Source organism: Nansenia antarctica (assembly GCF_963989245.1).
Source record: "Nansenia antarctica genome assembly, chromosome: 19".
NCBI lineage: Eukaryota > Metazoa > Chordata > Actinopteri > Argentiniformes > Microstomatidae > Nansenia > Nansenia antarctica.
The window spans coordinates 18,241,186-18,256,488 of NC_137692.1; the positions used below are offsets into that span (position 1 = coordinate 18,241,186).

At 45.9% G+C, this 15,303-nt stretch overlaps 1 protein-coding gene across 1 annotated transcript; it reads right to left on the bottom strand.

The window, feature by feature from the left end:
* Positions 1-449: 449 nt before the first annotated feature.
* On the bottom strand, positions 450-10,859 carry tnfaip3 (tumor necrosis factor, alpha-induced protein 3; the record flags this gene model as incomplete). Its single annotated transcript, XM_080548808.1, has 8 exons — positions 450-716; positions 1,051-1,259; positions 1,778-2,916; positions 3,327-3,507; positions 4,004-4,174; positions 4,690-4,831; positions 5,309-5,499; positions 10,556-10,859. The coding sequence occupies 8 exons, from the start codon at positions 10,857-10,859 to the stop codon at positions 450-452; spliced, it is 2,604 nt and encodes an 867-aa protein (XP_080404934.1).
* Between the last annotated feature and the right edge of the window lie 4,444 nt (positions 10,860-15,303).

Consider the following 15,303-nt stretch of genomic DNA (forward strand, 5'->3'; position numbering starts at 1 on the left):
GCTAGTAGCTGGTTGACAGGTTATTTCCGTGGCCGTATTCTAAAAAGCGACGTGTGTATTTTTGCACTTTTTTTTTTTTTTTTTCAGTCGACAACGTTACAATCATTTTGTCCAGCATGATACATTACGTACTCTAAATACCTACTGTACACATGTGTGGTGGTCAGTTTCCTGACAGATACAGGTCATCCCCCATACTGTACGTGTTATAATCATAATTGCACTAAGAGGTATTCTGTAGGCCATTCTACTGCCCCCCCCCCACCCCCCCATCTCCCTCTCCTCCCCCCTCTCCATACTCTTCAGGGGCACTTTGTCAAATGTTTTGTTGTGGCCGTGGTGTAACTACAGTATTATGAGAGTGGCGTCGGTGTGACACGGCGTGTCCACTCTGACTCTCTCACCTCCAACACCCACCCTGCTCCCCCACCCACCCACCCACCCGGGGCTCAACCCCGGTAGATCTGTTTAAAGTCGTCACATTCGTTGCAGTAGCCCTGCTTCTCCTGGTTGGCGTAGTGGTCGCAGCCCTGGGTCCGACAGCGCTGCTTGGACTTCTCCTTGGGGGCCTGCGCCCTGCGGCCCTCCCTGCCCTCCCTCTGGCCCCGCGTGTGGCACTCCGGGCACAGGTCCGTGCAGCCGGGGGAGGCGTTGCTGCAGCCGCTCCGTCTGCACTGGGTCTGGGTCTGGGTCTGGGTCTCGGTCTGCGTTTGCGTCTGGGTTTGGGTTTGGGTTTGCGTTTGCGTTTGCGACGGGTTCTGGGACTGGTTCTGGGACTGTCTTGGCTTAGCTGCTCTCTGTAAGGGGGAGAAGAGAACACAAGAGAAACAGATCATTCTATCAGATTCATTCTTAATTTGATTTAAGACTAATCAATCAATCAACCAATCAGGATAAAGTCAATAGGGAGTTGGGAGACAGGTTAGGAGAGGGAGAGGGGACACTCCCAGACCAGCCCAGAGGAGTGGTGGAGCCAGTCTGTTGTGGTGGAGGAGAAGGGGAGACAGGGAGTGGGGGGAGGGGAGGGGAGGGGGGAGGAGAGGTGCTCACCACGACAAGTGGGGGGGAATGAGGGGCTCTGTTGGCAGCCTGGTTAAGCCTGGCACTCTGCTCCTTGACGTAGCACTTGTTACAGTAGCCCTCCAGCATGGCCTTCCCCATGGCACTGCAGCCCGGGCCCCGGCAACGCACTGCGTTCTGAAACCCCGCCTCCGACGCGTGGCGACTCTGCACCGGAGCAGGGGGAGGAGGGGCTAACTCTGGAGAAGCGAAAGAGAAAAAACACATGTCAAACTGTCAACCTACACACGCACACGATGACAACAGGGTCATCCTCAGAGATGACAATAGCAACTCAACAGATACAACAGCAAATGACTTGGCTTGGCTTGGCGGGCTTGTAAATTAGCCTGCTTCCTACACCGAAAAACTGCGAAAATAGCTTTATACGGTACTAGCTTATCCTGATGTGATTTTGAAAATGTAAGGATAATGGGTGGTAGAACGCACATATCTAGGAAAAGTCATGAAAGGAGGGTCATGAAATTTGATCGAGTGCAGAGTTCAAGATATAACATTTCTTTTACTCACAGGGTCAACCCATGACCCCACCCATGGCTGTTCTAGTGTTAAATAGGAGAGCTGTGACTTTGAGGTCATCTGTTGATGAATCAAATACATTTAGGTGCTTTTCACTGTAAAAAAACAGTTTTCTGACTAAAAACCAGTTTTCTGACTAACCGACAGTTGAAGAGTGAAGAGTGAGCTGACTACTCACGGTGGTTGGTCTGATAGTCCACGTAACAGATGGTACAGAAGCCTAGCTTCTCCGCCGTCCCGAAGAACTGGCATCCCGACCTCTTGCAGGCCCGAGCCAAAGGAACCTGCCAGGTGTGGCCCGTGGTGTGTCCCGAGGTGAGGGCCGACGAGAGGGCCGAGCTACCGGAGGTGCCGGAGCTCTCGGGGTCCTGCGGCTGCTGTGTCCACCCCGACGACGAGGCCTCGGTCCTGGCCGCCGCGGGCTGCTGCTGACCGTCCTCCCTCTCCCCCCTCTCCCCCCCCCTCTCCCCCCTCTCCGCGGCAGTCCTCTGCATGCAGGGGGGACACAGTCCGTTAAATATCCTGAAGGCCTCCTGGTGGCACATGCTGCACCTCTCCGCCTCCGCCGCGTCCCGCGTCCCGCTCCACTGGGGCCAGCCGGGGTGGGGACAGGGGGGGCCGGGGTGGGGGTGAGGGGGCAGGGGGTGTCCCTGGGGGGCTCCGGGGCCGGAGGGGCTGGGCACGGGGGCGGGGGGCGTGGCGGCGGCGGAGGCGGCGGCGACGACGTTCTGCCTGGCGTTGAAGCAGCGCTCGCACAGGCCGTCGTGCTCCACGCTGAGGGTGAACAGGCAGCCCAGCGTTTTGCACTTCATGGCGTGGGTCTCGCTGTAGAGGCTGAGGCTGGGCGCGGTGGGCGGGGCCGAGCGGGGGCTGGATAACACCGCCCGCCCCCCCCCGGAGGGACTGGTCCTGCCCCTGCTGCTGCTGCTGCTGCTCTCTGTCTCTGACCCCCCAGCCTGCCCCCCGCCCTTAGTGGACCCCACCCCGAGCGCTATTACCCCCACCCCCACCCCCATCCCGACTCCTGGCCCCACCTCTGTCCTCTGTCCGTTGACCTGGTGCTTCTCGAAGCACTCGTGACAGTGGGGCTGCGTGTCCACGGAGACGTAGAAGGTGCACCGGGGCGTGGCGCAGCGGATCTCGATGAGGGAGAGCTGGGAGACGGAGAAGGGCGGGGGCCGGTGGTGGTGAGGGTTCTTGGGCTGCGCGGCCCACGCCTGCTCCTTGTCCTCCTGCCAGCGTTTGTACTCGTGGCTGACCAGCTGGAGGTAGTCCTCCATCAGGTTCATGTCCTCAGGAAGGTTCCCCTCGTCCAGCCTGCAAGGAAACATGGGTAATGTAGTCAGAACCGGGGGGGGGGGCTGTATAGTCTATACAAGTTCTTTGTTTGACGCAGGCAATACCAGAGCTAGGATACGTACTGTCTATAGAAAATATGAATACGTGTTCATTGCCAGGGCTATGGTTATACAACCAACATTATTCTGAATACAGCGTGGCCCTGATTCTATGTCACAATTACAAATACATAAATACATAAATACATAAATACAGGTCATCCTGGGCACCAGCACTTCATAGGAGAAGGGTTCGCCTTCTGTCAGATTCCGTCTGATTATCGACCGATCAATTATCATCAGAACTCTAAATGTCATGACGGCGAAACAGTGAACAGTGTTTCATGCATGCTCTCTCTCGTCGTTCTCCCTGCCTCTCCCATTGCCCACCTAGCAGCGCTGATGATGCGTGTGGTATCGTAGCCCAGCCCGATGACAGGGATCTCTATGAGCATCAGGTATTCCTTCAGCAGCCTGTCTCTCTGCTGCTGCTCCTTCTCCATCAGGAAGTGAACCGCAAGCTCCTCGAAGCCCCCCCGGCCCGGGTTGATCAGGGGCACCGCGCGGATCTCTGAGTAACACACACACACACACACACGCACATGTATACATATTAGTTGGATGTGCGTTCAATACTTCTCAACTGTTAGCTAACATACCTATACATTACTGTTGAACTGTTAGTTAGCGTACCTGTATGTGACTGTTGAACTGTTAGCTAACGTACCTATACATTACTGTTGAACTGTTAGCTAACATACCTGTACATTACTGATGAACTGTTAGTTAGCGTACCTGTACATTACTGTTGAACTGTTAGTTAGCGTACCTGTACATTACTGTTGAACTGTTAGTTAGCGTACCTGTACATTACTGTTGAACTGTTAGTTAGCGTACCTGTATGTGACTGTTGAACTGTTAGCTAACATACCTATACATTACTGTTGAACTGTTAGCTAACATACCTGTACATTACTGATGAACTGTTAGTTAGCGTACCTGTACATTACTGTTGAACTGTTAGTTAGCGTACCTGTACATTACTGTTGAACTGTTAGTTAGCGTACCTGGTCCGCTGTCTTTGATGGTTAAGAGGGGGGCGAAGTGCTGCGAGTCATAGCCGAGGACTATGGGATACTTGTAGCATTCCGTCGGAGACCAGTGCAGTGGCAGGTAGACTCCGCCCACGTTGAGCGGTGAGAAGGAAGAGCCTGACTTCATGCTCCGTAGCACCTGGTCTGTTAGAGCGGGGTCAAAGGTTAGATACTTACTGTAACGGTACTTACACTTACGGTAAATACGCAGGTTAGACAGGCAAATGTGGCTCAGGAGGTAGAGCCGGCACTAATGATCGCAAGGTCGGCGGTTCGATAGCTTGTCTCCATGGGTGTGTGAATGGGTGAATGAGAGGCAATTGTAAAGCGCTTCGGAATAAGGCGCTATATTAGTGCAGTCCATTTTCCCTTTAGTTACTGTAATACCACTCATTGACTGGTTCTATTGACCGTTAGAATGGAAATAGAGCCATAGAAAAGTAAACAGTGAGTAAATAAAGATACATAAACATATGGGGAGCCTGATGGAGGTAGACATTTGAGGACGGGCTCATTGTAATGCATGGAATGTCTACAAGAAATAAACATACCAAGGCACTTTTTCTGTGATCAAATCCAAGAATGTCTTGTTTTTTTGCTGCATAATACACAAAAGAAATTAGCCAATGAAAAGGCCCAGACTGAAATGTGTTCTGTACCTGCGATGACGATGATGGGCCTGCGGAGGATGTTGGAGAGGACGAAGATGTGGATGTCCTCCAGAGAGTCAAACTGCAGTCCATTGCTGCTGGATGCAGGTGAAGCCATCTTGACAATCTTCTCCCACTCCTCCTCCCAGTTCTGAAAGGAGACAAAACACACACACACACACACACACACACACACACACAAACACAAACAGAGTGAGTTAATAGGCTACTATGGACATAAAGGTCCAGTCCACAAATAACCGCCAGTCTATGAGAGGATTGGACGGGGCAGAGGTATGAAAGTATAATGATTGAATTTAGATTTGGTTAAAAAGTCTGGGAATGCACAGATCCCTTGTAAAAGAGACCATGGTCTCAATGTGACTCCCTCCCTTAAAAAAAGGCTAAATAAAACATTAAGGGCCGGTTTCACAGACAAGGCTTAAGCCTAATCCTAGACTAAAAAACATCTTCAATGGAGATTTTACATTGAAAGTGTGATTTAGTCCAGGATTAGGCTTAAGCCTTGTCTCTGAAACCGGCCCTAAAAGTCTTCAGGAAATGGCTCCATGCTGTCTTTTGCCTTCTGACAGAACTGTTGTCATGTGACTCCGGTCCCTGCTCTCACCATGGTGCTGTAACGCAGGCCGGTCTGGGTGAACTCCTGGGACTGGAGGAGCTCCGTCTGGAAGCGGGCTCTAAACGTCCCCGTGTCCGTCTCCTTCAGGACTCCGTGCAGCGCCTTCCTCAGGACCAAGTCTGTGTCCTGCACCCCCAACATGTACTGAGAGGCAGCGTGGAGCAGGCAGTTACCGTCTCCTACAAGAAACAGAAAGATAAGACATTGCATAATTAGTTGGTTCATTGATTGATCCTCTCTAACACGACTGCAATGAAAAACATTCCTAGAAATATGCCCCAGATTGTGTAGTTACATCCATTGCAGTGGCAATATGCCCAGAACTGTAAATAAATAAATAGAAATACAAACTACTATTGTACATACACAGCAAAGAGCTCTCCTGTTTCTGTCTGAGGTGAGGTTCTCAAATAAAAATACACTTCAAGTGCATACAGTATCTACAACACCTTTACTATCGTATCTCTATTGCAAGAGAGGCTGGTTGAGGGAGAAATTGAAGGATCTAAGAATGAATGAATGGTCTTTATTGTCATTGCTACAGTACAGGTACCAAACAACGAAATTTAGGAGGGGTGGCTCCCCTGGTGTTAGGAAAAAAAAAAAAAACTTTTACAAAAATCACAAGAAGGGAAGGAGCTGGTTTACATAAATAAAGGCTATGTACACTATCCACTATACTATACTGTACAGATAGACGACTAGGGTTGTCATATTGCACAATAGTGTTATTGCACATTTATTTAAAGTGTCGCAGTTTGCAGGCTTGAAATGTACATATTTGTGCCTCAGCACTACACCTGATTTTTTCAGTCCAGCAGCTGCCATCAATCCGTCCAGACTGTCCAGGGCCCAGAACTTAGGTCTACTTCCCCAAGCCTCCACTGCCCTATTGTATCCCTCATCATGAGTCAGGTACAGTATATGTGAAATATATCCTGCCCCTCCTAATACTGCACCGTCACAGGTACGATGTCTAAGCTAAAGGCTAAAGGCGTCTAAACTATCTACCTCAGACAAAGACCTGTGTCGTCAATGTAGAGAGTAGAGACAGGTGTAAAATGAGATGGGGATTTCCAGAGTGTTCTCTCTCAGCGCCGCGCAGCCGCTGAGGTCTTTAGGTAACCATCACAGGCTATCTGACCGTTTATCCGAGTGAGAGAAAACATGTAGAGGCCTGAAAAGGTTTGGTGTTAAAGCCTTTATCAACACTGGTGGTCAGGGGTGCAGCTTTCAATACTTTCAGTTTGCTATTTTTATTCTTTGAGAAGCTTTTAGAATGTAGAGTAGACAAACCTTTTCGGGAACGTACGCGAGTTAAGAATCAACATGCTTATCAACTGATGTGATACGTAATTGAGTTTAAGTAGGCAATCATCCAGTCCCTTGGCACTAAACCAAAAACCTAATATGAAAAATAGAGAAAAAACTATTTAAAAAAAAACAGACTTAGCTATGGTGAGGGTGACAGTGAGGCTAGATGAGTTGAATTCACGTTTAACAAGTCAATTAACTCTTCCAATAAAGTTCTGGAATTTTTTATTTTGTCTCCTATTGCAGATCTGGGTCTTTTTAATCATTGTGAAATATGTGCGTGTGTGTGTGTGTGTGTGTGTGTGTGTGTGTGTGTGTGTGTGTTCTGTGTGTGTGTTGAGGCCTAGTCTGAAATACCCTTCTGAACTGCAATACTAACCCCAGGAATTTCCCTGAGTGTGGTTCTGTACTCTGTGACTAAGAGTTGTGAGGTGAGGCAGCTATTCGACTCCATCTCTCTCACCCCCCCCTCCCCCCTCCGTCAGATCAGTCGACTCTGCTCCGGCAACATCACAGCCCTGTCAGAAGTGGCCCTGGACTTTCCAAAGGGGCGGGGCTTGGCTCTGCATGGAATGCTGCCTCTTTGCAGAGCTTCACAGACAAGACAACCGATAGAGCTCTAATAAATGGGACAACGTGTGTATTTATATGTACACAGGGATATTTCTCTTCCGAAAAAAAAGGGGAAGTTCTAGGTTTCTATGGAATGGAACACCTTCTTCTGTGTTTCCTCTTTCTCTGTTCCTCCAGATGTACACCTGTCTGGGCCTGTGTCCCCAGTCTGTCTGTCTGTCTGTCTGTCCAACCCTGTCTGTCTGCCTAACCTTGTGTCTGTATGTCCAACCCTTTGTCTGTCTGTCCAACCTTGTGTCTGTCTCTCACGCCTGCATAAATCCAGGTACGTCTTACTCAGATACAATCTCTTTGGTAAGAGAGATCAGTAGAGTCACATGTTGTTATTGTTATAATGAGCACCTCAGTACATCATTATTAATTATTTCATTATATCATTATTATTAATCCTTTATTTAACCAGGGTAGTCATATTGAGACAGTAGCCTCTTTTTTTCTCCAAATGAGCCCTGTACAAATAATGTACAGCACAGCACACACCTGCTGGCAATAGAGCTAGTTAAAGGGATATAGTTAAAGGGATAGTTCAGTGAAGATGTGTGGTTAAAGTCAACGATCCCTTTAACACAGCGATAAAGGGGACGGCACGTGATGAGCACACTTTACAGGTTGGACAAGTAAATGCTCTGAAGGACCAGACCACACCAACAGACAGGGACAAAACAGTCTACATCATGGTAAGTCATATATACAGTATGCGGCAACTGTTCCATTATTCTGTAACCATTCTAATGGACAAATAATGGGCTTAAAAGCAGCCATCCATTGTCGAAACAATATGACCTTGTGTCCTGAAAGCATGCCGTTCAGGATGGATGTCATGGTCCTCTCAGCGACCGTATGCAAGACAAATTTTAAAAAAGATAAAAGATAGTGTTCTGCCGGAACATAGGTACAGAAGTAAAAGCTTTCTCCTGCACACACAGAGGTTATCTTCATTATATTCCATCTCCATGTTGCATCACTCTGTACAAAAACATCTTTCTGATTAAAAAAAAACATAGTGACTGTGTCTTTTGACCATAGCCCCAGATCTTCTTATGCTGTATAGCCTAGTCCTACAGTCCAAATCATGCAACCCTTCAATCAAAGATGTCTGGCATGACAATCACACACTGATGTGATCAGCCCATCTTGATAGGTAAGTCAAAAGTTCCTGCAACAAGCAAAAAGTACATCATATACTGATATGGTCATATCCACCAAGCCTTCACTGTATGAGCTACACAGGCCCTGGTTGTTGAGTCTCTCTGGGGCGACGACTACCATGGGAAACACAGAAACTGTCCGCCACATAACACGCATGGGATAATTTATAATAGTTTGGGAAATACCCACGGAGGACACTCTAGTGTCTCACGATCACATCTGTGACCAAAGTGACAGGAATCTCAATTACACAGCTTTACAGTGTGCTTACATACACTAATGAGTAAGCAGCGTTGTGGGTGGCGACGGTCTCAAAGTGTCCCTTGTCTGTCTCTGTCTTTGTTGTCACTGGGTGAGCGTTCAAATGTGGTGGCTACAGATACAACTACAGAATGTCCTCCAGATAGAGATAGATAGTATGAAGCAGACGTGGCCTCCCTGCCATTGAGGACAGCGAATTGTGTAATCTACACTAGATATTTTCCATCTGCAATGTTTCAGAACCTTGTGTGCTCTTGAAAACGCGACTCTGACGACATCGGTCCCTGTGACTCAGCAGCCCTGCATCTGTACAGTCCTGACTGACTCAGGCCCTCTGCTTCCTATCTCATTCTGGATGTCCTCTACTTCCTGACTGACTCTGGACGTCCTCTGCTGAAAGTACAGCCTGTCTGTCTGTCTGTCTGTCTGTCTGTGTCATCCATAGGGGCCCTATGTTCCTCTATTTAATTCTCTCTGTATCTTTCACACTATTCTATAATGTTATGTATGAAAGGAGCTGAACGGCCACTTAATGGCACGTATGGCAAAGAGACAGCAACACAGTTTGATCCTGCTTCTGTTAGTTGGAAGTCTGAAAGTCATGCCTGGGTCATCAAGAGTCCTACAGTACCTACAGAGCCATATACTGTATATACAATCATATATACCGACATATATAATTAATATACGCTGTACAGCCACATACAGTTATATTTCACATACAAAACAGGCATAAAATATATATTCTGTATATCCAAATCATCATGTACCTCACTGCTTACTTTGCGTTAGGCACATAATACAGACATACATCGAGTATCCATAGAGTATATCCAGCTATACAGGCTCTGGTACTCTCATAGCTGTGTTCATTCAGAGGACAACTGTCATTCCTGTGGTCCAGCCCCTGGGCCCTCTGTGACTAGAATGAGGAAACTCCATGACAGGAAGGAAATCTGTGTCAAAAGCAGGGTCTCTTTCGGAGTAAGATAATTTACTGGAACACAAACCCCTCAAGATTACCCATCGTTTCATACACCATGTTACTGGAACATAGCAGTTTCAAAAACTAGAAAAAGTACAGCAAATGATTCATAATCTAGATACTGGAACTGTCGTAACTACATAAAACATTCAAAAGTAACTAGGGATGAGATGACATAGCTAATTTACAGTATGATACCTCCCTCATGTGTGAGCAGAGACAGGGGGTGGTGGTGGTGGTGGTGTGTGTGTGTGTGTGTGTGTGTGTGTGTGTGTGTGTGTGTGTGTGTGTGTGTGTGTGTGTTTGTGTGAGGGGGGAAGTGGGGTGCTGGCTGATGGTTTGTTAATGGAGGTCTAGTCATTAAGAGAGAGACAGAGGGGTATACCCTAACATTTGAAGCAACGCTCTTAACCAGACACGATGGGAAAAACTCAGCTCTACAGACTTTTCGAATACGTCAACAGAATTAATTGAGTCAATCAACGTGGTCTTCACGATGATGGAGACAAAATGTCCGATGTGACGCCATCGAATTTCCCTGTGAGGTTTTGATCAATAGTGAGCAGGGGCTGTTGTTAGAAGATCGCTACTATGGGATGTCCCAAATATGGGTCTATGACATCTTTACCCTAAATGTTATGAGTTGGGTATGCATTGAACTAAATAGGCCTTACTTTAGAGGCAATGTTTTGGTATCGGTAAAATCAAAGGCGGCTAATGATCATTTCTAGTCATTTAAGTTTCATTGTAATTTACCGTAACGTGAGTATGACTAATCTCTGAAGAGAGAGTCCTTTAAACTGCTTTTGACTCAAACAACCTTCTCACATTAGAGATACCAGAAGTGGAACAGAAAACCCTGGCGTAAAAAAACAACAACACAACAACATTACCATTGGTCCTCAAAGGCACCATCTTCTTCACCTCACGGCACCAGTTGAGCTTCTTTTCCTGCTCCAGGGAGGCCTGCATGGCCCTGTCCAAGATGGCCGCCTGGATCACCTCCCGGAAGGCCTGTGGGAACTGGCTCATGCGGATCATCTCCAGGGTGTAACGGTGCATCCCCCGCAGGTGGTGCATCAGACCGCCGCTCGCCGGCTTCACCACGTCGTTGGGGACACGCTCGCGAATCTTCACGGCCTTCAGCAGGTTGCTGACGAACAGGAACTTGGGCAGGAAGTTCTGGCCCTGGGACATCCTGTTGTTGTTGTCGTCGTCGTCGTCGTTGGTGTTGGTGTTGTTGACAATCGGTTTGAATGATGTGTATCACCAACGCGGAACTACGGAGGGAAGGAGATGACAGTTGGATTCGATGAGGCAGCAGAGGCGACTGATCACTGTACCAGTTTGAATAAGCCACTGCTGTCAGATTAACGTGGGCCAACGCAGAACTGAGAAGGGAAATAAAGGTGATCAATCAACCTAAAAATCGAATTCCATTTGTATAGCGCCTGCCCTCCCCCCCAAAAAAACGTATGTCACAAAGTGCTTAACAGTAATCCAAAAACTGAAATCCCCAAAGAGCAAGAAAAAGCACAGTGGAAAGAAAAACTCCCTGGTAGGAAGAAACCTTGAGAGGAACCAGGTTCTGGGGGTGGGGGGTCCTTATAGGAGATACATTCGTACTTTACTGTAACGGCCACACCGCTTCAGGCTATCAGGCTAACGGCTTAGAACAACAACAGTCTTTGTGTTCTTTTCCCAGTTAGAATTTCCCCACCGCCTCGGCCCTACCAGCCCTATGGGATCAGGGCACATGACACGACAGACTCCTTCTTCTACTACTAACTGATGGTGAATTCCAGACCCCAGTCCTAAAGGATCGCTATACGGTGGCAGGGGGATAGGAGGAATTAGGCCCACTCACACTCACACTGACCCACTATCATAACACAGAAATGACCTATGTCTTAATGACATGATGTTAGGGTTTCAGTGCTCAAGCAATGTGTTCAGGCTAGAATGGAGGGGCTTATAGAAACAGGAACTTGTTTCAGCAGTAAAGAGTGCTGACTTTCTTTTTAGTATTAAGAATAACTGACATCGCCCATTACATTAGGTTAGGAGTCATCACCTCTTTGTGGAAAAACAGTCATATGTGTTATACAACGTCTGATATCTGGGTAATATTGTTGTGATAGGCCACATAAAGGCATCATTGACAGTAATGCCATGCTATGGACATTGTTGTCATGTCATGTGAACCTTATCGCATCCTTCATCAAATGCACCTGGAAGAAGCACGTATTCAATAGCTAAACCACAGAATAACCTATGTATTACCAAACTGGCAGACATTGAAACGTTTGGGTTTCACAATGGTGGTCTCCACAAAAACACCAATAATAGGAGTCTATTGCTGACGGGAGGATTACGTAATTCATAATTCATAATGACAGCAAACGATCGCAACAATGTAACATTGTAAGCACGCGTGTAAGATCGCATCACACAGACAGTTACAATGCAACATGCATTATCCATTCCCACTGTGGTTAATGGCTTTTAATTGCTGGAGGAGGGGGGTCGGAGAGAGAGAGAGAGGGGGGGGGGGGGGTGACGTCTTCGTAAACAATGGGCTGTCAAAACGTGCACAACCTTACCTCTCCGTGCACCCTACGATCGCAACAATACTACTCATCCAAAGGGCTCTTGCAATGCATGTATATATTTTTGTTTTTGCAAAAATCATTCAAATGCTCATATGGAGATAAGACCATGCAGGATCTGTAATGAAATCCAAAGGCTCTTGCATGTATATATTTTTGTTTTCTTTACATCAAAATCATTCAAATGCTCATATGGAGATAAGACCATGCAGGATCTGTAAATGAGAAAGATTGGAAGTGAGTCGATCTTACCTGTGTGCAATATGTCGGTGGCCACCCTGACAAAGCCCTAAGGATGAGGGATCATCTTACGATCAACAGCGCCATTCAGTCCCTTCCTTCTTTCTTCTCAATCTAGATCTATTTTTGTGTGTTCGCTGGCAGTATAGGCAAGTCATAAGCACCTCCTTGATTTAGTTAATGTAAACGGAAAATCCGAGCCGAAAAGGGGATTTCCAGGATGAGGGACTTTCCATGTCTCTCTGACTCTCACAACCACCTCGGCTGTTTAGCCGCTAGGGGGCGTCTGGCCTAAGAACAGCGCCATGGCATTACGTTGTGTGTGTTGGGTGACGAATAGCGCATTGAGAGGCATCGTCGCACCCACTGTGCACAAAGGGAGGCGCGTCACTGATAACAGGGGGGGGGGAATAAATCATGACATTGGAATGAGGGGAGTCATTAAAAAATGTTGTCAAACCTGGACCCTGACTCAGGATGTGACTTTAGGATAGGAAAGCAAAAATAACTATAGAATAACATTCCTAGAATGACTTACTCATAGAGCCAGATATTATGTCAAACAGGGCCAGGGGAGGCTGGTGAAGGTAGAAATCCAGGGGAGCCCCCCCCCTCCCAAATTTCGTTGTTTGGTACCTGTACTATATCAATGACAATAAAGACCATTCATTCATTCATTGTAATACATGGAATGGAATGAGGAACAGCATCAAACTAATTAATAACGCATGAAATGGAATGAGGAACGTTATCAAACATACAGTTCCTCATTCCATGAGCCCATCGTTCTGAATTCTACCTCCACCAGCATCCCCTGATATCAAGGGAAACCACTAGCCAAGTGGTACCAGTAGGTACCAGTAGGCCGGACCGGTCCTAGAGAGCCTCAATACTACGGCTTGTTGTCCCAGCTCAGCAAATCAAGGTTTAGAAGATCAGTTGATGAGATCAATCAGGTGTAATAGCACTAGGCCGGGACCAGGATTGAGTATCAATGTACCAGGCAGTATGTTGCCATGGTAGGCTACCAGTGATGTCTTCGCTATCCAAAGAACCAGCTCATTGGCCCTATCCAAGACACCATTGAATCCTCAGTTCAAAGTACCAGTGTATCCTCTATCCAGGTTATACAGGTTAACAAACATTATAATATGTGTTTGCCAGGCAATCGAGTTAAGTAGTCGTTGTTATTGCTCCATAGGCCTACCTGTGCCTTTAGAAGTTTCCCAGATAGGAACACTGTATTAACATGTTGTCTGAAATAGGAACTGATAAGCCTACTTTATTACAATTGTGCAATAAGAAAAACTCCAGTCAAACACATAAGTACTATCAAGTTCTCAAACGATTACCAACAATAGAATTACGATTTAACCAGCTCATTGGCCTTGCGGTTAGAGTGTCCACCCTGAGATTGGGAGGTCTTGAGTTCGATCCCCTGGTTGAGTCATACCAAAGACTATAAAAATGGGTGGGGTTCACCGTTCAAACCTGGGTCTCTCACAAGAAGACACAAACGTCTACCATTAGGCCAAAAGGGACATTCTCAAGGACACTCAGGCAGGGCTAACCTCATCGCAAGATTGTGATTCTATTCTCCTCTGCTACATTATTTATTTGACATTTCTGTCATTTAGTAGATGATAGATTTATAGATTTATACAGAGCGACTTACAATAAATACATTTGTCTAAAGTATGTGAATCAACTATATACCATCACAAGTAACACTTTCCATAAGAATAAGGGCCAAAAGCAGTCACAATGCTAGAGAAAGGAAAGATATTATACACAAATATTTGTGTTGAGAAGTGCCAGAAATTGTGGTTTTGAAGTGGAGAGGTCTGGGGAGGTGGTGCCAAGGTGGTTTCTAAAGAGATGGGTCTTTTTATAGAAAATACACACAGAGCGTGATACAGCTGCACAGTACATGAAATTAAAACTAGTTAAGTGTTTCTGGGGGTTTCCCCTGTCTGATGAAGGCTAGAGGAAGTCAGAGAGTAACTCACCTGATTCACATGCACACTGCAGCAATAGGCTGGAATCAAGGTCACAAACTTAAAGCTACCACACATAAAAATGTGTACTATAGGGCTCTCATTTATATGCAGGATGGACATTAACAATACGTGTAACTGAATGAAGAAGGGAGAGGATGCATACTCATGATTGATTGATTGTTAAATCTGTTTATTGGGTTTTTATCAGGTATCCTATATATATATATATACATATATATATATACATATATATATATATATATATATATACAGTACAGGCCAAAAGTTTGGACACACCTTCTCATTCAATGCGTTTCCTTTATTTTCATGACTATTTGGTACATTGTAGATTCTCACTGAAGGCATCAAAACTATGAATGAACACATAGGAATTATGTATTTAACAATAAAGTGTGAAATAACTCTAAATATGTCTTATATTTTAGATTCCTCAAAGTAGCCACCCTTTGCTTTTTTGTTGTTAATAAAATATATTATAATAATATTAAATATAATATGTGTTAATAATATGTTATTATATATATATATATTTAATATTATTATAATATATTTTATTAACAACAAACATTTTTTTTATTAACAACAAAAAAGCAAAGGGTGGCTACTTAGAGGAATCTAAAATATAAGACATATTTAGAGTTATTTCACACTTTTTTGTTAAGTACATCATTCCACATGTGTTCATTCATAGTTTTGATGCCTTCAGTGAGAATCTACAATGTAAATAGTCATGAAAATAAAGGAAACACATTGCATGAGAAGGTGTGTCCA